This window comes from Acanthaster planci, linkage group LG15 (genome assembly GCF_054643075.1).
Source record: "Acanthaster planci isolate LZ-2023a linkage group LG15, COTS_SCS, whole genome shotgun sequence".
NCBI lineage: Eukaryota > Metazoa > Echinodermata > Asteroidea > Valvatida > Acanthasteridae > Acanthaster > Acanthaster planci.
In genome coordinates, this window is record NC_141791.1 from 5,860,286 (window position 1) to 5,884,736 (window position 24,451).

General features: G+C 42.1%; 1 protein-coding gene across 15 annotated transcripts in view; it reads right to left on the reverse strand.

The window, feature by feature from the left end:
• Positions 1-1,102: 1,102 nt before the first annotated feature.
• Positions 1,103-24,451, reverse strand: part of LOC110986186 (phosphatidylinositol-binding clathrin assembly protein LAP-like) — a 56,301-nt gene continuing 32,952 nt past the window's right edge. For 4 of the 15 annotated variants that reach the window (XM_087146410.1, XM_087146409.1, XM_087146407.1 and 1 more), the window contains 9 exons: positions 23,227-23,367; positions 21,661-21,783; positions 20,851-21,099; positions 15,004-15,072; positions 13,391-13,568; positions 9,528-9,651; positions 8,674-8,703; positions 6,070-6,222; positions 1,103-5,673 (listed from right to left, as the gene is read on the reverse strand). In XM_087146410.1, the coding sequence (XP_087002536.1) occupies positions 5,662-5,673; positions 6,070-6,222; positions 8,674-8,703; positions 9,528-9,651; positions 13,391-13,568; positions 15,004-15,072; positions 20,851-21,099; positions 21,661-21,783; positions 23,227-23,367 (1,079 nt within the window). In that variant the 3' untranslated portion in view covers positions 1,103-5,661. Of the gene's footprint in view, positions 5,674-6,069; positions 6,223-8,673; positions 8,704-9,527; positions 9,652-13,390; positions 13,569-15,003; positions 15,073-17,604; positions 17,707-20,850; positions 21,100-21,660; positions 21,784-23,226; positions 23,368-24,451 lie in introns of all 15 variants that reach the window. The other 11 variants (XM_022247864.2, XM_087146414.1, XM_087146412.1 and 8 more) reach the window with 10 other exon arrangements.

The window sequence follows — 24,451 nt, forward strand, 5'->3', positions numbered from 1 at the left end:
CTAACAGTCCAAAAACCTCCTGTTGCAAAAAGATTTTACGTATACCCTATGGGGTTAGAAGAATTTGACAAGTGTATACTTATCATTCCCTATAGTTTCTAACACATCAGGCGCAGCGCTCTATACTGGGAGCATAAAATGCCCTCAAGGAATATGTCATTAAATCTTGACAGTTTCAAGACCTCCAATGGAGATTTGGAAATAGCAAGAATAAGCACGGGAAGTTAACAATTATTTTTTTTTTCTGAACACGATTATTGTTTAAGACGTGTTGACATGTTTTATCAAAATGAAATTGAAAATTCTTCGCGAAAGAAATTTACAAGTGAGAATAGTCAGCACTAGCCACAGGTCAGTTAGGAACGGGTAGAAATTAGTAAGTTTACTACGACGCATACAAACCCCATCGTTCAAATATCAAAGAAAGAAAGACAGCGACAAAAGCATGTCTCTCCTGCGAGAGTTAACGTTTGCCATTTTATCAAAACACCGTTGTGGATCATTACTAATCTCTCCACCTACGGTTTCTAAAGCTAGATTCTGAAAGTGGTTAGAAATTGGTAATTTTAGAATTGTTATTCACCGCGATTCAGCTTATACCTCGCCAGTGTGAGAACCCAGCTTAATACTACGCACCTTCAAAACATGAAGCACACGTGTAATCCATATAGTGCGGTATTCTTTGGGGTCTGTGACACAATGGCCGCTGGATGTAAGAAACTCGTTCAGTCTCGACTAGTCGAGGATAAATGATTGTGGAATACAACCTCAATTTCAAGATTCCCAAACTCAATTTACAGGTTCTCAAAGAAAGAATGGGGCGAAGACTACTATGCAAGAGGCTTCGTCGTATAGAACCTCCATAACACGGGGTAAAAAAAAGTGAAATTGGAGTAAAAGCACGAGTCGCTAAATCCTAATATGTTGGTTAATGTACGGGATTTTGTACGGACGTGGCCGTATTTGGCCGTAAGAACGGCGATTCAACCAAATCCCTGACAGGTACGCGTGAGGATTCATGATAAAAAGTTGAAAGCAGGTTTTAAACGATGTCTAGTTAAACTGTACAATACATCGTACACAAAAATAAAAAGCAAGCAAATTGTGGTCGGACATTTTAAGTATTATTTTAATTACTGAAACGAAACATGACATGATATTAAGTTGTTTTCTTCAGTTTTTAACAACCGCAGTATATTGCATTTTATACATAATAGAATAACTCTGTGTGAAAATGACATTAACAAAACATGGAAAAAAGGTTTATTTCATATCCTATAGATCTTTACGATACAATCGAATCATTTTTTTCGTTCGCCAATATTTAAGAAACCATGGCGACTACATCAGACTGTTACACACAATACAGGGGGACATACTGATCTTTTAGAGAAGAAAAGATCAGAGCAAACCGCACAATATTTTCTCTATAAAACCAGTTCTGAAAATCTGTTCACAGCTAAACGACTGTAATCCTGATGAAGTTTTTATCTATTAGCGTTGACAGCACACTCTCAAAACCTGTCTTCAGAAATTAAACACAATTTTGTCATTAGTTTGTTTCTTGAGAAGCTAGACATCACGTGCTCAATTCTTACACACCACTAATCCCTTAAAGACGTGTTTAGTCTTTACACATGTATTAAAAATGATAGCAAGAAAGAGTTCACCAACCCAGGGTTAACAGAAATACTTTACATTAACTCTAATTCGGTAGGAATCACGAATGCTATTGCTGGGTTTACTTTGAGACCAACTACACATGATTTCCTAACATGATTACCACAGCCTGCATGGAGACAAGTATGCGTCCCTACAGGAACACCTTACTTCTGCAAACCATGTTACATACAGTTCACGGTGAACAACACGCAGTTTCCTTGGGCTTCCTTGATGAAACTGCTGGGAGGTAATTTTGCCAAACCGACTGTTTGACGAGCATAAATCACTTTGACACTTCATTTCCTCACCATCGTTGCTTGGGGGTAACAAACAACTTTTCTCGAGAACGCCATGAAATTGTAGTGAAATTTAGCAGCTCCGACATTCTACCACTTCAGTAAAAGGTTGAAGCAAAATATTGGCAGTGATACAACTAAAAACGATTTCCAACGTGTGTCACGGGTGGTCCATTTGCACTTTGCCTTGTTTCGGTTTATACTACTTTATCCTCATTTCGTTTGCTACTAAACCAAGGACCTGGGAAAACACATAAAGACGCAGGGCCCACTCACAAAGGTGGCTTTGGACGTGGTGGATTTTGGTAGCTCAGTGGATTTGCACGAAATTCGGTTACCATTCTGCCGTACACTGGCACTCGTATCCCCAATGCACTATTCCCTCTGTCGACCAATGGGCACAGCGACATTAGACAAGAGCTGCTTCATGTATGAGTGACATGCTGAATCATTTTCCTCAAGCGAGTTTGCAGACCTGCGCACGAACGCACAACTTGAGGTCCTTGCGTACTACTTCTGATTCGTACATGCCCTCGTACAACACGCACGCATTGACGGCATGTCGAACGTATGTCTTCTAAGTGCGAATTACAAGTGCATATGTACATGGATGAAGAAAGTGTGGACTTGTAAAGCGTGAAGTAAGGGCGTATGTTGGATTACCCACAGAAACGGTTGCGAGTCTACCGTAGAGGTTTCGAAATCGACGTAAGAAACGTAGAAAGCAGCGCAACTAAGACACAACCTGCAACGCAGACATATGGAAACATGTTAAACGGAGGTGTCGCCAATAACCCAGACACACGCAAACCAACTCCAAACGGACCGGCAAAAGTTGAGCCCGGTTCAACTTTGCTGACTGTCTACGTTGAGTCGCTAAATAGGCCTATAATACACGCACGCTGGCATGAAGGGCGTACAACGACGTTCCTCTCGCTTAGTACCACTCATTTTGTCCATTTCTCCTGATTACTCGCATTATGCAGCCCCAGTTGTCAACCAAATAGCTGACCATAAACAAAGTACATCAAACTACTGGGGTATCAGTTAGGCTTCAAGGGGCGTAATTCCTACCGAAACAGGGGTTTTATGCGACAATTTGCATGGTTTTATTGGTGGAATAACGTAACGCAGCGTGTCTCCCGTCCCATGACTGTCTGCGTCTTGACGTCTTGCGTGCCATCAGCGTTCGTTACGACCATATGGAAACCAAACTTCATAAAGCTTACGTACTCCTTTTCATTCGTACGTAGAAATCTGAAAAAGTGAATAGGAAAGTTTATTGACCTTGTCCGTAACGGAAATACGACTGCGTACGACATACTGCGGCTGCTGATTTTCAATTCAATATCCAGGTGAACAATAATTATTTATGTTCAAAGCGTCTCAGTACGGTCTTTGGTGCAAAGCGACGTGAACGATTTCGTCGAAACTGCAGGTTCACACCACATATAAAATCTGAGATGAAAAAAATAACACACAGCACAAACAGAAGTGTATCGCCAATGCACCGGAAACAAACGTAACAAAAGCTGAAGAACATAATCTTCAATACTACAAGGCTAACATGCTGGCAAACACACTTCGTGTAAAGTCGTTTGCAATCACTGTCTCCACATTCACCACAGGAAACCTTGATGTACAAACTGCTGCCCTCAAATAAAGACTAGCTGCAGTAGGCTAAATTGACTCGAAATAATAAAAAAGTAGTTTTCAGGGTAAATGATTTTTAGCTTGAAAAATTCAGTGAAAGCCCACCGTTTAAGTTAGACCAATAAAGCTTACAAAATCTACCCACACGACTGACCTGCAGTAAACTGATCCACAATCCTCGTGTTTTTTTTTTCTAAACATTCTCGTCTTGTTTCAAACACTGTTTGATTCCACTTCATCAATGCGTGCAACTGACGTTTTCGTTGAATGCGTCCATATAAACGGCAAAACAAAGGCAGATTTATCAGGCAGACCAAAAAATGCGAACAGGCAACTTTAATGAGCCAGTTCGTCATTTAACAGCGCATGGCCAGCTGTTACGGCCGATAATGTAATAACCCAAACCGGTTGACAATGTAATAACCGTAGATTACATTATCGGTCGGTATTACATTATGCGTCGATTATTACATCATCGGCCGTAACACCAAGCACTAGGCTATTCGGTACTATGTACGCGTGTGCACAATAGTCTGACTCGTCAGCGCGGCCATGCGCTGACTCAAGCGCAGTCTTTGGTCCCGAATGACCTTGGCTTTTTGAAATACTGAACTGGCTCATTTTTCCGAACGATCCAAACGTTCCTAATGGAGTTCCATCTGTACGAAACATTATCTTTTATATTACAATGTGTGGATGAAGAAATTTAATTCAGTTTTCTTCGACATCTAGCATGGGCTAGTGTCACTACAGCGGCCAGGAAGTGCCCGATCTCATGTGTAGGACCGTGAAGAAATTTCAAAGACTTTTTGGAATTGTAAATCCAAATCCGGAAAAACAGAGTTGTATGAAAAAGGACGAACAGTGAATGGGCTTCAGTAAGTTGATACATTGTTTCCAAAAATACCCTCCAGCATAAAACTTGGTATGGAAACAACCTTTCTACTTATTACGTCACTTCAAACAAACTCACTACAACACTGACACATAATTTCTATGTTACAACAAAAATAAGAATCTGGTAAGCGATAGAGGAAAATTAGGCAAATATATAAGCTTGCTTTTCCACAGGTTATTTCTTCTAAAGAAAAGGTAAAAAAAATTCATAGCTCACTTCATTTGGCATAATTATTTCTTCTGTTACTTTACTAAATACATACGTGTATCCACAAAGAGTTACTTTTTTAGACGTCAGATGGTACTATCACACATGTATAACACATGATACATGTACATGGAAACATCGGGATTGGAAGTCTAGCTAAGTAGACGGCTCTTTGGCTACTCGCTTTGATCAGAACCGACGATACGCGAAAATCTTCACTTAAGGCCTTTTTTAGAAGTTGTCATTTATGAAGCTCCCTACTCATCCGGGAAAAAGAAATGGCTGAGAGCAAAAGCCAGCTTGTCTCTGGTTCAATACAGGTAGCTGAGCCTGGAGGCTTTATACGAAAGTTAGGTCAGTACAAATATCCATCCTCCAGAGGACTGCCAAACCCATCAGATTAAAAAAAGAAAGAAGTTTTGAAGGTTTCACGGGTATGCAGTTCACCGTGGCAGTAAGCAATCACCTTCGGTGGTCGCAGTGCAGTCCACAAACTGGCTTACGCTGTTGTAACTCAACCTGGTTTTTACCCTGTTTGTGGAATTCCTGGCCACAAATACTCTTGACCTTGAGTGGTCAACGGAGGAGGAGAATTAACCTAACTGACCAGTCGGGATAAAAGAAATTAATATTGCCTACTACCAACCACGTCAGATTGGATAGCCGAGTCATATGTATTTACATCTTATACATAAATCCTTAAGTATATAATCTGAAACACACTGATGAATATTCACGATTCTCAATCACAACGACTGAGGTACAACATATGGATTAGCATAACACTGCTTCCAAGAATCTGGAGAACTCTGATTGGTCAGGTGACAGACGGGAGGTGGTCCACGTTGTGTGCTGTACTTGCTCCAATCCTGGACTTCTGTCTGGTTTGTGTGTTACTATACATGTATCTATCATTTATTCCTGGCTGATCTCAGAGGTACACTTTCAGAGATTTCCCTGTTAAAATTAGAAAAAAAAAGAAAAAGATAGATGAGCATGAACTACTATTATCCCAAATTCCTATCAACTTATTTGTGTGCCACAAAAATGCAACAAAATCCAGCAGCTGGCGCTGTGCAGTCAATATAGCATAGTCTGCAAATCCAGCATTGCTCAAAACAGCAAGTCGACACTGCTGCATGATCTACTCTGTCACATATAGCTGGACAGATGTTAAGCTGTTAAAATAAACGAAGGACACAGTGGGTCTCTGGAAACAGCATGCTGAATGAAACTTACATCGAGAACATAACAGACAGACAAAAAACAAGGGAACCCTGCCGTCGAGCGATTAAACACGGGGCTCAATAAGGGGACATATTTGTCGATTGAACAAAAAGCAGCTTTACTCACAAAAGGATCGCTGGGTTGGGGTTGCTGTGGGGCCATCATCCGTGGCTGTTGCTGCTGTTGCTGTGCATACATCCCCATGGGTGCCATGCCTTGCTGGGGGTACATGCCCGCCATCCCCGGCTGCATGCCAACCGGTCTGACACCCATACCCTGCTGGATTCAAAACCCCAAAAGACCAGGATAACAGCAAATCCAAGAGAGGCTGGTACCAAACGCTGCACGTAATAGTTAATGGGGTGACGTGGATATCCGGGACTCTCACCAAATGGCAGGTAGCAACTACACCGTGCTGATGAAAAGAGCGACCATGGTGATGTACGCGTATACCAGCCAGTCAGAGGATTGGATTGCACAATCTTCCTTTTGATCAGGAGGGCCAAGCATGCCCACTGCAGTTGTTTTCATCGGCCCAATGTGATTGCTACCTGCGATTTTGTGAAAGTCCTGGATGGTCGCACCTCCCCATAGATGTACTCTTTCTCGAACAGTGTAGGGAGTTACTAATTAAGTTAGCATTGGCACAGAGAGCAACCTACAAGTACAGGTGGGTTTAGGGTTTTTGCAATACCAGCTACTGCTCGTGGCTAGGCTTACTGTAGACAGTTGCCACGGCGAAAACAGTTGCTTCAAAACAGTTCAGGAAGTAAATGAATTTACTTTAAGTCCCTATTTTAGTAAAAGTACAACTTAGTTAAAATGCCTCAAGGAACTTTACGAAACCCCTGCCCAGGACAAGAACCAAAATGAAACAAAAGATGTAACTGTGCTGCACATAACAAATGTCCACCTTTTGTTCTTATTAAAAATTAAACTCCTTATTTCAGCATTTGTTTGTTTCTTGCCTCTAGCTACAGTGTATATCCATGCTGAAGTCATAGCAATATGCCAGGGAGGACAAATCCATCTCATCACACTGGCAAACTCTCCCGCCCACTTGATTTAATCAGAGTACACTGTGTGTACATGGATGTACTTTTCTACTTTCCACACACCCTCCCACAATACAGCCTTGGTGGTTCTCTGATGGTCCAATGAACAAATTAACAGGGACCGGCAGCTTTGCTCGGCAAGCCCACTGCAGACAACCCCGTGGGACACGTAATGGCTGTATATCTACAAGCGCTTACATCTGCTAAATGGAAATCCATTTGCATGAAGTCACTGGACTGCACAGATTAGTTTGGAATTGGCAACAGCCCTTAAGAACATTATTCCTTGTAGCTAATTCCGAGAGAATGAGCCAACACAAGAATACTGATGGCACATATGCATGCTGCTGCATACAGAGATACAAGTGATAAGGTGTCGACCCTCTGTTTATACAGCACATAGTGCACTGCTCAGAGGCTACTTGATGCATGTTGAGATAAAAGCAAAGGCGAGGCTAATGGCTTTAGGAATTCAACTCTTTCGGTAACGCAACACAAAAGTACATGGATGCTTCTGCACATTCTGCTTTGGTGACCGTGGACTCAGTCCTACGTGTTTGCGCCTATCCTGATGCACTTTGCTACAGCATTGTGCTTGGCAATCATAGGGTCATTGCTGGAAAGAAACATTAATGGCAAGCTGTATTGAACATATGGGTTCTCGTCAGCCAATAACCTGACTTTGAGACTCTGCTCACAAAATTACGGGTACAAACATGACACCCTATTTTGAAATTGTGTCACAAGTCGCCAGAACCAATTGTAAGTCAGACGCCTTAACAAAAAACTTTAAAAAGGTAAAGCAATAACAATTCTTTGCATTTTTCATCCTCACAATGTCCATTTTAATAAGGATACCAAACTGAGTGGTACATCTATACAAAGATGTACCAGATTAGCAGTTTGCTCTTTTCCATACGAAACAAAAACTTAAAAGTAGCTCGGGTGATTTTCACAGAGCTGGTCATGTGTAAGCCATACAGAGGTTTTGCATGTACTCATATAGTATGCATGTTCAGCATTACGGTGGGTGTACCAAGACTGAGCCATAGAGATGGATGAGTCGACGGCACTGATTTAATGTTGAAAGTTACAGCATGCACCCTGCAGGCACTGGTGTGAAATATGAGCCCAAGTGCCAATTTCCATCTCCTGCTCCGTTGATTTATTTGATCAAGAGATGATGAGACTGCAGGTGAACCAATCCCTGGTATTGCAGGAGTCATTTGATTTTGTTTGTTTAACAAGCAGGATAAGGCTGCGCATACAATATTTTTCTTGGATGCTGCCTATCATAACGTTGCTCAAGCCTTTGGCAATGGTTCAAGACAGCTTAAAGCCTACGCATGTATAATGCTCATAAGCATGAATGGTCAGTGAAGGCTATTACATGTAGATTTCTACTGTGTTAATGCTCCTGTGTTCACATTTCAGTGCACCTGCAAAACCTCTTTAATGCCCCCTCTCCTACACTGTCTAAGGTCAGAATATAGGCAAAGCCTGTACCACTACCGGTACCTACATGTACATGTACATGTATGAATAATCCCAACCGGTGTCCGTGCACAAACACATGATCTACTGTAGATGATCACAAATGATCACAACTGTACCAACAAACTGACCACGGTGAATTCAATCTTTCCCCCTGCGGCTAAAGCAAGAATGCACTCACCATTTGGGGCATCTGTCCCTGGTTGGGCTCCTGGGATTAGTGTGCATGTGGGTGAAGTTAACACAAAGTGCAAGATAAGATTGGCTTAAAAGCCAGTTTTTCTGTTTAGCTAATGGAGGACAAGTGCAAACAAAATGGGTGCTGCGGTGGAATAAGCAAAGGTGTGATTAGACGTGGTCATTCTCAAAGGTACAGGTATGGAGACCAACTGCATGCAAGTACTGGAATTACTCCATATGTACACGAAATGATAAACAATTACTGTAACTACACTAACCCCACAGATACATGTATACCACTGATATTCATATTTAGTACTTTTTACATTCAGTTTCTGAAAAAAAGAAAACAAACTAAAGCCCTTTTTTTTAATACCATCCGCCAACACCTGTAAATCAACGCCAAACATGAAATGGTTGATGAGGTGAAAGTAAGTCAAACTTCTTGGCATTTGTACTGAAATTTAAGAACCTTGTGCATTGATAGCGTGGCCCCCTGAGAGCTTATAAGAAATATAGGGCAGGGTGGAGTGCGTGAAGTGTAGTGCAAAAATGAAAAGGATGGGTGAGGGTACCGGTACACGTGAGTGATTGAGGGCAGTTTCTAACAGAGCAGGGCCAAACGTCACTGACCTGCTGAGCACCGGAAGATTTGCTACGAAAACACTCGCTTAGCGGAAACAGGGTACCAGCTGCAGTGCCATGCCAAGAACAGTATATGTCACACTATGAGACTGATCCCATGCTTCCTTTGGGCTCAGCACAAAAGTTTGCCGAGCAGTGCTGTCAGCTTTGTAGCAGCATTCTGTGAGATTGGGCCCTGAATGCTTTGGGAAGGCTGCAGGGTGTCCTTACCATGTAGGGTTGTTGAGGCTGCTGGGGCCACGTCGTGGAGGCCACCTGGACGGGCTGCCATGCTGCGCCGCCTGTCCTGCCACCCGCCGTCGTCGACGCTTGCTTATTCCACTGATGATCTGACCTACCGACGAGAAATGCGTGGGGATGGGGATACTTTGTGAGCTGTTATTTCTGTCACTCATTGTAGTATTCCAATTAAACAAGTGCAGACAGACACAAATTCCCCTTCGGAGTAAATACAGACCACTGTGTGCATCTAAAATCCAAGAGAGCAACAATGGAAAAGGGCAAAAGGTCTTAATCTGCGGCATGGTACATGTACATTTAGGTACAATCATTTTTCAAACCACTGGACTGCACCATGTCTTCAGTGCATCTTTTATGCTCCCGCTTATACATAAATAACACTTTCTGTGGGTTAAATGCATGCATGGACCTGATGAAAACTTACTGCCCTTTGTTCTATTTACCATAGCCCAAACTGACCCGTGGAGTGTTCATCTGCTCTGACAATCCCCAAAAAGAAAATTGGCCCATTTCGAGTACATGCAGGTACATGTGCAGGTGTAGTAGGATTCCATACTGTCTCATGAGAAACTGATTTCACTACCAAATCAATCACACAACATCTCCAGTATGTCAAACCAAACAAAAAAATGTACACTGATTACGGTCAGGGAACCTAAAATGCAGTCCATCAATAAATTACCAAGCCCACCTCCAATAACAAATCTGCATAGGGGAGAGACCCGTGGTTAATCTGTTCAACAAATTAGGGCGTGGACATGTCACTGGGGGAGGAGAGGGTCTCAAATTCAGCCCATTCCAAAACCACTACTCAATATTCAACAAGATCTTTGTCACAGCTAGACATGTAAGTGCCACTGTACATGCAGAATTAGTTCACAAAGACACAGGAATTAATACAGGTAGCGGTACAGTGTAAGTACGAAGGTCTGGTCGCCTGCCAGGCATTTCTGCCTGATATGCATAAGGCACGTTAGAACTTTTTTGATGCACATTTTGCAATTTACCTACAAATGTAGCTATACGATTTGTCAGGATTAGAAATTCCACTTACGAAATTAAAATCAATGCCAATCCAATTTAAGGAGAGGCACCGGTACTTGACTGTTCACGTGACATGTCAACGTGAGCGCTATGAAATATCAAACAATCCATCTCATGTTGCCACTTCCAATTCAGTTTCCCGATCTGTGCGAGCTTCATCAAAGTCGCACCAGCTCTTGGGCCAATTAAATTTCCAATAACATGTGCAAACGAGGTTGGAGAAGGCTCAGCTGACAGACGTGTGGCTTAGGCGGGAGTTAGTTCGATCATTCATGCAGGAAGCCTCTCTGGCGATCAGTGCTGTAGGGTACCATTTGGAATTGCACATCTCTCATGAACCAACTACAGGGACATTGAGCATTCTACAGTACCGGTACATAAGATGTTTAACTCCTTCGCTACAGAGGACTGCTACTACCACACTGTAGTGTGAGAATTAGTGCATACCACACATACAGTTTATTCACCATGCACCTGCTGGTTCAATGGGGCCTGCTGCTGGACAAAGCCCCCCGTTCAGGGCATACCACAGCCCAGCAGACGCGGTCAAAATAATCCTGCCATGAAGGGGTTAATACACGGAGGGAAAATGTAGGGCAAGGCAGACAGCATGTTAACATGCACTCTAAACAGCCAACATTGCACTGGGGGGTACATGTACATGTGTGGGTATCCTTGTATCGAAGTTGACCTTTTGAAACAAGACCAATACAATGTCTACACAAAATTATGCCATTCCTGTTGAATATCTGACTGGATCTGGAGAGGAAAGATTGCACCTTGGCCACGGGGGCTTAACTAACAAGGAATGAGACTTAGAATTATTTGGAGTTTACCTAGTTTTTAGAGACTGGTAGGCGCTTATGTATATATACATGTCATGCATGTACATGTGTGCACGCATTTATCAGGATCTTATCTTATGGAGCAGCACTGCAGAAAACAACTCCCTGCAAATTTTCCTTGGTCATGTTTGCTGAGCAAAACATCTGGTGGGAACTGATCACAATCACTTTGTGATTAATCAGCTGCTTATCGTACGTGTACATGTGGAACATTGCCTTTTAACTTTTGGTGATCTACCCCCGGTACGAGCATACTGGACTTGTCTCCGACCCTACCTGGTGCAGATCATGAGCAAATGCTTGATTTTTCATTTGGGAAAAAAGGCTTGTGAACACCAAAAAACCCCACAGAATGTTTATGATTGCTGGTGTCAGACTGTGGAGGTGACACAACTCTTGATGGCATTCAAGGCAACATAATACAGGAAATGCATGACACTTTCAGCTCCTTGTCCGCTTTGCTCCAAGGCAGAAAATCCATTTCCCTTTCAAAAAAGCCTACCATAGAATCCATTAGCATTATTGGCAGACAAGTGCAAAGAATAACATGTGGGAGTGTTCCAAGAATGTCACACAGTCCAGTTCCTCACTGGTCATCAACATGGGTACAAAGTCTCACATGTTTATAGAGAGTTTGCGTGGCTGCCATTTTGCAGGCCAGTGCTTTTTGCTCCATTGGGTATTCACAAAGGAGGTTTCCCTGTGGAACAAAAGAACTGTCCCGCAAGATGGCTACCATGCAAAGCCTCTATGGACATTACATTGTGAGTTTCGATCAGGGTGCCTTTCAACATATATTCAAATGGCGCCATCCAGCGACCTCAGTGCAGTTAAGTGGAAACCCTACTGCATTCAAAGTCCCAAGCTGCCTTATCTTGTTCTTGATTGACACACAGTGGTTGGTGTCTGCTGCCTTGGCCTGACATGAGCGTGGTGCATACAAGTGCATTAATAAGCACAAGAGTGTCTTTAAAGTGACCTGTGGCAAAAGTATTCTTATGTCAGTTCCCCTGTTACTTAGGACCAATGTGCATGCTTAGGATGGACCTGACCACAACTTTGGTTCAACCCGAGTGGCATCATTTGTGTACAACAAACTACAAGGACTTCCAACCTTTGAAGGGGCACCTGTTTCTGGGTCTGAGTATTTCCATAAATGTAATAATACACCCACAAGCACCACAACATTCTGCTCTTAAAGGACAGATGAATGATACATACTTTAGCCGCTGAGAACCGTGGAGCTGTAACTCCACACCGAGTGGAGCTCTTTAAATGGAAATTAACAAGCAAAAAAACAAACAGAAAGTTGCAGGCGGGAACGCTAACAGCAAAAGAAACATTAAGTATGAAGAAAGTGAATCATGATCAAACTACAAATATTTTGGAGACTGATTCCAGCTTTTCAAGCATTGGGCACGAAGACTGACCAAGATCAACTGTCTTTCTGACATCTACAAACCTGGACTGGCTAGGTATGTAAAGATGAGATGCAGGGGAACCTTAAACAGCATCGGGAACAGCTATGCACTTCCTCTCCATTCTCCACCCCCAAATTGTCTTCATTCTCAAATTGTCATGTTTTTCTGAATTAGCAAAATGATTCTAACAGTCCTACATCCTTCAAAATCCACCAAAATTTTGGAGGATTTTCCGGGGTCAATGGGGAACAGTAAAGTCGCACCACTAATCACACTTTTACAGAGAGTCTTCCATTGGTTCCTGCATATTGGTAGAGTTTGAAGGATTATGGAACATGTAAAAAGAGTATACCTCATCAGTCGTTCAGATTTCGATGTCTTTGTGAGAGTTTCAATGAAGCTCTCTTCAAAGTTCTGCCCCAAACTCTAGTTCTATGGATACTAGTTACATGTATATTTGCCTAACCTTTGAAATGAAAGTAATTAAGCCCAATCTGATGAGGGGGGGGGGAAACTGACTCACTTCTTGGGAGACATAGACCCTCGGATGTCCAGACTGATGTTGGTGGCCAGCTTGCTGAGGGTGGTGTCAAGGTCGGCACCCTCACTTGACTTCACAGGGTTCTCCACAGGCTTGGGCGGCTGCTGTCCTGCCTGGTTCATGGGCTGGAGAATGTTGCCAAAGAGCTCTGTGGTGTTGGCTGCGAGGGGAAAAGGAACGGTATGGGAGGAATAGGCTTAGTGTGAGAGATTCTGGTCTTACACAATGCAACAGAGGCGAGCGCAATGGTCCAAACATTGCCAATGGACATTACACATGTAAAATATCTGGGTCATGGGCTCTTTTTAATAATCACTGGACAAGAAAGGGCTGCACTGGCAAGTTGTATGGTTTTCGACTTTCCTGCTTAAGCATATTTCATAACAATGCAAAAGTGTCCTGGTTTTGGAGGTCATTTTAGCACGGATATCCATTCTGCTGGGTAAATTCACCGCTCATTAGATTTTGAAAAAGAAAACAAAGCTCGGAAAAAGATTTGGATTATTATTCCTTTAAAAAGTTTTCTTCAACAGATTTCTTGAGAGATTTCACAGAACTTTTCAGACACATGCAGTGTGCGCGTGCATAAGATGACCTATGCTTGTCCTTAGGGCTGAATACTTATGTCTCAAAGATGTCTAGTAAAGTACATGTATGCGTACACATCAGTGTTCTTGTCAACAGCTGCATTTTCTTAGTACTTGTACGACAATGCGAGGACACCAGTGTCTCAACAAACTCCAGACAATACAAATGTATGTCTGAAACTATTCGACATGAAATATCACAAACTGTTCGGGTCTGCTCATACCAGTGCAACGGCCGACTTGCGTCGGCGCTCAGTTGTTTCTGACACTATTTTCCCAGCATTACAAAACACTCGGCAGCACTCTCAGGCAAATATTTCTATGACAGAGAGTACGCATACATGGAACAGTTGATAAGAAGTACCTCATAATAACATGGAATACTGTACGTGAGCTACACCCATGTATACATGTACAGGTGCTAATCAACAATTCATCAATCATGCATACATGTACACAGGTAGGCCAAACCAACATTCATCAAGCATCAATGTCACATTTACTTTCCTACACACAGGTACAGTAAACAGAAATGTTGACTTGGTGCACAGTGTACCACTAGAAGGACGGGATATGCACCATTCAATTGGAGGGGTCACACACAGGGCTTGAAACTGAAAGTCCAAGGTACAATGTAAATGGAGAAAATTTGAAATACGTCCGATTTCCATGTGATTTGCATTGCCTCCCGAACCTGCAAGAGATACATACTGCAACTAATGGCAGATAAACATGTATATACCGGTACACTATATGTCAAAGTCAAATCTTGACAGTTTCATAACCAAGATATTGTTTAGCTCGTCACTCTGGAGACTTGATTTTGAACACTCATTGCAATTTGAATATGGTCTGCCTGACTTTGCTTTCTTTTTTAAAGGAACAGGTGAGTTTGGTAATGGGTAACTGCACCAACAATTGATACCCCCCTTCCCACGACTTCGAAGTTCACTGTACGTGGTTCATGTTTGACGCTGCTTTGTTAGTATTTGGAGGAAGAGAACTTACCATTCTGTCTGGTATTTTCCGTAAAGACTTTGTCAAAGTTGGCCCCGATGTCATTGTTGTTTGTGAAGCCTGTACATGAGAGGGTGGCATGGGATGAGAGGGGATGAACTGGGAACATACATACACATGTACCAACTCAAACACATACATGTACACAAGTCACAAAATAAATGTGCATGTAAAAATGGCAGATGCAAAAATGGGTTTACTCAGGGTTGTATGTTGGTATGCCAGATTTGGACAAATTGATGCCCATTTCTCAAAACACAACAAACAAAATCTGTACAACTTATTACAGGTATTCCAGAGATGTTGGCACCATGCTGAATGTTACACATGTACAATGATCACACTGTAGGAAGCTACCCACAGTAGTTTGCACTTCTTTCAGATCATTTTGTGAAAGAGAAAAAAACAAAGGGGTCACCTGCTCACATGTTTTATCAAGGTTTACGTGTACTCGTATATATTCAGTCACAATTCTGACAACATCCTTTTGAGGTGGTAAAAATATGCACATTCTCTCAGGTGAAAACAGAATTTCCAAGACCGCTAACAATTTTTTTTTTCAGGTTTAAGTTCGTATCTAATCTGTAATGCATATGGTAGTAATGTTTTTGGAGGGCTAGGTTGGATGGTGCATGGTTCTGTTAATACAAAAGTTAAAAAAGTGATAAATGCTACCCAAAGATGACACAAGATGGGAGAAACAGGTGCAGCTACAGTAATCTGATACAGCATGTCACTAGGGTAGAGTACAGCGAGTACAAACGTGCAATGTGGATGAAATAAAACAAATGCCCATGTATATGTAGCAAGTACATGTACATTAAGATGAACACTATGTCTACCTTATTCCACGTGAAAATATTACACAGAAATAAATGACTCCTGCATCACAAGAATGAGATAACACTCACTGCGATAACATGTACTGGGTACACACAATATCACTACCAAACTAAAAATGTTCCAATGCCAGGCAAACGGGCTGATAAACAAGCCACAGAGCAAACAACTATCGATGACCTACTGTACATGTATACACATGGACTGACACATGCTTTAGGAGACCGTGCACTGGGGAGTAATGACAATCTTGGGAATTATGCCAGCTTCGTGTACATTTGTTTTTAGTCGGGCACAAATGTGTTACTGGGGCAAAATGGTGACTGCACATGTTGATGGCCATTTTCACGACATACTTTTTAAAAAGTCACACTGCTTCAATGCCATGTCGCTCAATATGGACACTTGTATCGCTAAATCAGTTAAAACTTTAAAATGGCCGAAAGTATGAAAAAAATTTAGAGATGAGTGCAGTACAAGTTAGCTTTCTCATTCTCATCCCAGGTGATTTTGCTTTTGGAAACAGAAAACTTACCAAAGTAAACCTTATGGTATTTCCGTGATGTACATTGTAAGACAGTGCAACCTACCCTTTTGACAATTTTCTGAGTCAACTGATAATATTTCTGAGTTAATATTCACCAACTGCATCTGAAGGCCAATTTTGAACAATGTAAAAGGATGGTATCAATCACACTGTACAGTCTAAGGTATTTCACTTACATTTCAGAGTCTCATTCTACATGTCAAGCTTACAATGTTTGTATAGATAAGCACTGCCTCTAAGATCTATCAGTTGTGCAATCTACGCCTGTGTAAACAAGGTCAGCCATGAGTGGGTGCAACTGAGCGTAGCTTGAAGAACGCAAGCAGCTACGATGAGAGTGATAAGGCGTAACGCTATCCCTCCACCTCACAACTAGTGCCGAAACGGCTTGCATCTCCATTCGAGCTGGCAGCCAAAACAAGACGCACACACTACTTTTGGGCTTTTACTTTTAAGCAAGAACCATCAGACTGAGAGGCGCCTCTGCTCTTTGGACAACAGCAGATTGCCTGAAACTGATAAAAGGAAATGGGCCATTCCATTTTAGTGTTCACCGACAGTGTCAGAGTAACACCAAATTCATCCAACACCAACTGTGCTGTGCTTGACTTGACCATTTTCTTTTATGCTACTCTATCAGCACATACAGTACATGAGGCATTTCACAGTACAGTGCACCGACAAAGAACCTCCTTGAAGGAGGTCACTTTTCAACTTCACAGTCAGCATTATCAATTTCGCTGCTGAAATACTGGTAAGCCCATTGCTTCTTGTACATGTACTTCCACCAAAGGAATTCCACCCGAGGTGCATGCATCCCCCCCCAAAAAAAAATCCACAAAAACTGCCAATTCCTTTTTCTTGATGTACATGTACGGGTGTCAACCTTTTCCCTTGACATGCTGGTAAAATGGCTTCAGCAACACCATGGGGAAGTCCTCTGTATTGAGAAAGTACTTGTTTGGTCCCTTACACAGACGTGATAACCATTTCACTTGTTTATTATGCTGGGTTATTGAAAAAAATTGCCTTGAATGTCAACATTTCTTTTCACTTCCTAAAAACCTCCAGAAAACCCTAAAATAGAACTGGAGACTTCTCTTTTGGTAAGCTGAAATATACATGTATATTTAAACGTTTCTGTACATCTGTGGCTGGAGAGCTCAGATAGAGATGCAAGCCTTTGACTGAAAACGCACACACACCTTGGGAGCTAGCCTGTGCTCCCTCATACTGGGGGAATCCTGTTGGATACAATGGGTCACCCGCATGAGCCAGGCTAGGGGGGTTAGCAACAGCTGCGCTGTCTGTGAGTAAAATCAATCAATGGTTTGAGTATGTACACAGGGTTAGTGAATCAATGAGTTATGGGTAGATCATACTTCATGCAAAAAAAACAAATATGTTAAAAATGCAAACATTTTTCAAGTGTCACTGCCATACAGAGCATCGCCAGAAATGTTGTTCCTGGGCTGCAAGTCTATTATTGGTTTCAATCAGTCTACAGTTCTCTTATGAATGAGAACCTACAAACTGTGTCGTGCTGGTAATGGAAGGTCCCATGGTCAACAGATCATGATTATTCAACTTTCCAGAACATTGTTCTTGGGGCTATTTTTAGATTACTGTCCAATTTCTGATGAAAGAGTTGAAAGCATCTAATCTGTGGAGGTTTGTGGCCTGAAAAATTAGGCACGTGCTTTTGCATCTTCCACAGCCAACAAGGCAGCCAACATTTTCAATAATATAACAATTTTGTTAATAATCAACCTTGTATCTACGCCCCCCTCCATAAATGAAGTGTAGCCAAATGACGACCAAACAATAAATTCAGTGAATAAGCCACTTTGCCAAAACCATCCATCCCGCCTCAGACCTCCACAAAGTACAAACAAGCCACTAGGGTACACACATGCATGGGAACCTTTAAATTAGGTTCCTGAATGGACACCTCGAGACATGTACCAGTACAAGTAAGCTGGTTTGGATGTTTTTGTAGGGACTATGGAAAATCTTATCCCAAATATTGACCCAAAAGCCATCAGTCTGGTAGACAAACACTTGCTCCTTGGAACTCAGGTTATTGTTTGAACAACAATGTCAATCTGCATGTAAGTGTTATACATGTAACAATTACAATGTGTAGAGGGTACTATAGCTTAACGCATCACAGGTATTCTAGGGTACTTTGTATTAACTGCATCCCTCCCCCCAGACTTCAGAGTCCAGAAGATTCAGAGTATTTTTGTAAGATAGAGGAAGAACACCCAAGCCACTATTATCAAGTGACCTACCAGTAGACTACACAAAGTCTTCATAAAAAATGACGTACGCTGTATTTTAGGTAGATTCCTGGCCGATTATGGGGGGTGTCATTTTCCCTCACAAGAGGGCTCATGGTACTGTCAACTACTTGGGGCCAAAGTGTTCAGCAATTCATCTGCTGCTCATGATTCACAAATTGCACACATTAAATCTGACCCTAGGGAGTCCCTTCCCCATTTTCCTCTACAGTGTATGTGTTGAAAAACCCTGACAGAGTCTTGCGAACAACCACCACAGTGTGTGGATGCCACAGCACACATGATCAGAGGGGGCTGCAAACTTGTGATTGAGTCCTTCTCAAAGATATGTCAAGGTTCACTGTGTTGTCTATAGACGACAAGTCACTCACATGCCTCTCTGTCAAGTGACATGTTGCCTACAGAACAGTGTTTTGGAAGATAATGAAATTGATCAATTTTATTTGTCAAAGAAAACACCCTCAGCCTGAAAGTAATTATTTACATACAAATAACACACTCAAACTTTGGTGAGTTACAAAAAAACACATGTACGTATTATGTAGCTTGTACCGGTGCAATGTACTTTCATAGGAATGACCTGTGAGTTACATGTACTTGCCTTGGACATGACAGTGAACTTTAGTAATTTCTGTATATTTGATCATCCAACAGCGCATTTAGTGCTAATTACAGGACCATGAGTGAAGATGACGAAGAAGAAATGTTCAGTTTCAGAGGTGGGAGGAAAACCCAGATAAATATTTCGGAGAAAACCCACAGACTCAGATTGGGGCTAAATACCCAATCTACATGTGGACAGAGTTGGATTCGAACCCAGGCCTCCAGAGGTGGAAGGCTAGGAAAGAAACACTACGCCAACCTGACAACCTGAACTTAAAATGTTTGAAAAATGATTTGACATCAGCTCTTATAAGTAGTACAAACTTGTCGCCAATGAGATCAGATGTTCCCAAGTTCACAAAATAATTTGTTTCCACCACAATTAGTGTCACACAAAGTTTTGGAACTCCACAGGTACACTGCACCACCAGTTATGGGTGGGTTTACAGCAGGGAACGGCATGCTACAAGAGACATGATGATGAGAAGTAGGTGTATTCTGCCATGGGCGTCCTTGCCTGTGTACACTGCACAGTTTCCTCTCCAAATTCACAGTGAGATATCCTGATTGTGTAAATATTTTCCCAATTCCCATTTTCTGACAAGTATGGGATGCGGATGGGCTCTGAAAAATTTGCAAAAGGTTGAATTATATGTGTGCTGGACAACCTTCGTGCATGGGGAAGATGTGACAACCTAACTCTGAATTGATCAGTCCAATTTTGGTTGCTCTGGGTGAAAGAGCCCATTAAAAGGGACAGTTTGAACAATCATACACAAAATATACAGGGAAGACAACTTTCCTCACAGCACTTGATGCACGCGTAAGGAGTTGTTGAAAAATTCTGTACAGCACATATCTGTCGTGTTCAGTGGGCTGGCAAGCACACACATGGCAGCAGAAGAGGTTAACTCATAATCTTCTGTGACTTGTGATTGGACGGAGGGGCATATACAATTTTCACAAATGAGGTCCTGAGGTAATGCCATGTGAAACATTCTCACAATTTTCCATTTTTGCCCTAGATCTCAACCTGAAGCAAAGATTCAGCAAGTATGCACATTTGGGAATTATGGACATCCTCAGAATGTTTTAACTGTAACTCCCAGACAAGAAATATCACGGTGCATTCACTGGAATTGCAGAACGCGGCTACATGTACTGTTGTACCAAACAGGAAATGAAAGATCAATTTTGAGTAAAAAGGATATGGCAGTATATGAAGTGAGGGCTCAACTCTGGATTTACGTAATTTTAGGTCTGTGGGCAAAAACTGTAAGAAGATTGGGTACAACTAAACCCAATTCAGCAGGTGCATGTACTTTTCAAATGAATTTTTTTTACAACTTCTTTGGGACCAGAAGCTGAGACATTTGTGCAACCCATCTGAGAGGTATCTCTACCAGTATATGTATCTACTGATATTTAAACACGGCACTAGTTTCTTTCGATATTAAAGAGTGCCATGGTGCTACCTAGACATATGGTAGGTTTCATGGCATTACCACAGTCCCCCATGGAAACCTTAAGAACAGGCTGGTTTACTTTGCCCCTCCGGTAGCTTGTGAAACTTTGGCGTACACGATGGGGAGATAGGGGGCGCTCCAAACACCGACTCGAGCTGCGCCGCCTTGTCCTCCTTGTCCAAGATGCTCCCGTCCAGAAAGTTGGGGAAGGGGTCATTGGGGACAAGGGCATCCAGGAAGGCAGAGGGTGGGCCCGAGGAAGGTTTCATGGGCAGGTCTGGGAACTGGGCCTCAAAGGGCTCCGGGTCATTAAAAGGATTATTGTCATCTGTTTTATTTTTTGGGGGGGGGGGCGGGGATTTGGGGGGAGGAGTGTTCAGAATGCAAAATTGGTCAGGAAAGAGAAGAGAAAAGGTGTTCCTCCAGTTACTGAAGGTTTCAAATCTTCCACATTCGTATGTATTTTTTGCAACCAGCTACCTGCCAATTCATGAAACTTCAACCACTTTGGAAACACATACACAAAACACAAACATTCCACAACCAACAAACCTGCCTGAAACATTCTGCGCAGTTTTAATTCATGCAAGAGAATGCATATGAATCCACTCTAAATGACATGAGCTTCAAACAGCGGCCCACCAGTGAAACTCATGGGGCAAACCTTTTGCACTTCACAACTGCACATACATGTAAACCACACTGATTTTACCTGTTGAAGCACTGTGACATTAACAATGCATTTATCAAGAGGGCTACGACGGAATGGTGGAAAACCTCATTTCTAGAAGCTATGAATTCCTTAAAAGACACTGAAACAACTCAAAAACCACACAATCCATTGCAGGTTCATTCACAAAGACAGGGTCACAAAAATACTCGTAATTACTTGTCTGAGCATTCCCGAAGGGCTCAAATGAGTCCTTGTAACTTGAGGGGGCTGAGGTGCAGGCTCGGAGGGGCGAGCCAGGGGCCGGAATGTTGAGTGGAGAGCTAGACGTGGCTGCTAGGACTGACGGGACAAGTCCACAGGGTGCGCAAGAAAAAAAAAGGTGCTGAGGTTAGAAGAATATACATGTATGTAATATGCAGGCACAGGACACAGCACACTGAAGCTTTGTATGTGTAGGTATGCGAATCCGATGACCATGGTTAACACTATCACTGGTCACATTGCAGTGGCCCCCGCTTATGGCAGTAAGCACTGTAACAACTTGTATGAAGCCACTGTTCCGTGACGGGCATTCAACACACAAAACCTGACACACTGCTTTCTTGTCATTTATGGGGGCCAAAAGAAATGTCCAGTGAAATGCTGCTGTATAAGTCTGCTCCCAAGGCTGATATCCAACACTTTATTTTTTTCGCACTTCTCGTTGATGAATCCACTTGGAAAACCTGTACCCCTGGATCGAAAACTGACATATACAATGTAAGTTTTCTGTACCTTTTCAAAGAATTCAGGTGATTTACTCGTTCACTAGGTTTAATAATATTAAACAAAGTAGAAATATTTTTTAAAATCCTCAGCGAAGAATCTCGACAAATACAAGAAAACAACGAAACCATATACACACAACAAATTATATAGATTTTAAAACAAGAGAACAACTTAGTGCAATTAATGATTAGAATGTGCTGAACGTGAGATGCATGTCCAAGCATATTAGTAGTGTGTTAAAACTGACAAAATAGTGACACAGATCCGCAGAACATAAATAGTAGAGTTCTCAGTGGCCTACAAGGCTTCTATGACAACCAATACAACCACTGCTGCCATGTGTTTTGTTTTCAAGCTTGCATGACCAGATTGGGCCAGGCACGGGTGAAGGTGTGACTTACATTAATTGAATACATATCTGCTGGCTTGGATTTCAAGTGCCTGTACTTCATCCCACATGGCTAAAAAAAACAGCCACCACTGCTGCCATCTGGGACAAAACATACAGACCTTAAAAAAAAACTGTGAGCACATCCCTGACTCCTATGACACCCTAAGTCCAATGCCAATAACATTGAAGGTGTAAACTGTACGCGGCTTGTAAAAGTCAATCAACTTTTTGAAGTAATGTCTGTGCATTGTTCGTGGGGTCTGTTTATGAGGTGGTATTTGAGATCGTACTCCCTGAATCCATTTGATTTATTGAATACTCTTGAATGGGAAGGTGCCGGACTATTTTGCCGCAGGGACAGGCTCAGCCTCACTTTGCATAAAAACTTTTACTTTGGCCAAAAGGGTAGCATTTCCTTTTTATCCAAAATTAGGAGCTTTCCACTGATTCCATTCGTACATGTAATTTATCACTTTCCTCTAATGCATCATCTTCATTACTACATGTACGTATCTTAAATTTGTGTAAAATCTTTAACGGGATTGCCTCACTTTCAATTCAAGAGGGCTAACGTGTGAATACAGTCATTATTATTTTTGTCAATATTTTTTAATCTCCCTCACCATTTGATGCACCCCACTGGGCCTGACTGGCCATCTGTGGCTGAGCTATTTGGGCGTGGATGGAAGGCGTGATGGCCGACGCTGTCAGGCCAATCAGATCGCTGGATGGTTTGCTCGTTGGTTGCGGCTGAGCTACTGTGCCTGAAAACAATCATTCACACAAAGCAGCCTTACGCTCACCTCTGTGAAATCCACTCAACGTCGCATACCCACCGACATTTACTCACATGCAAATTGTGGCCAGTCGGCCCAGTTTTTGTTGACTATAAACTTGAAAAATGGCCTCCATGTGGCAACCTCTTGCTTGCCCACTGGGTAGCCTGCATTTTGCCTATTTTCAGCATGAATCACACACCACGAACCCCACTGGGTAAAATTTAAGATGGAGGAAAAATATGAGTTAGTTTGAGCACACAATGATGTCAAAAAGAACATTCCTGTGAATTTCAACTCTATGAACAATATGCAGAATGAGTACCCAAATACATGTATTGCCTTACGTCCATCAAGTATGATTTCCAGTCCTGAATTCTACAGATTTGAACCGGCCAACTGATGCTGCAAAGCATAGTGGTTACCGTTACCTACTTGTGGAAGACAGGAGGTTGCCATTTCTGGTCCCAACCAATATATGTTCAGCCACTGCTGCAGGTGCACCACTGAATGGGATCATGCATGACGGGCGAGATGCTTTCTGGTCACATCTCCTATGACTATGGCTTCAACTTTTGATCTGACAGTGAAGAGCCGTAGCCAGTGTGCAACACTACTGGATGGTGTAGTCTCAGATGGAGACACCACACAGCGAGTTGCCAACATACATGTACATGTAGCATGCATAGTGTGTAGCTTTAACCATTGAAAATACATGTACATGTATTTCTTACAGGAGTTTTTCTGGCGATAGGCCCCACATATATATTTACAAAGGACATTAGTAATGACAAACACAATAAAAAGAAAAGTGCTACTTTTTTAAAGTGATACAAGTCATTTTACACCACATCGTCACTTACTGTCCACAGAAGCCAGTACCGATCATTGATATACATGCATCATAAAGCAATTTTTATCGATACCATTTAACCCCACTGAATTCTACCAGCATACTCTTTGAATATCAACTCGACTTTTGGTTATATAATGACTTGCTGTGACAGAATAAAATCACAGCGAGAACCAAATTTAAGTTCTTGAATCTGGCTTTAAAAAATATGTAGCAAGC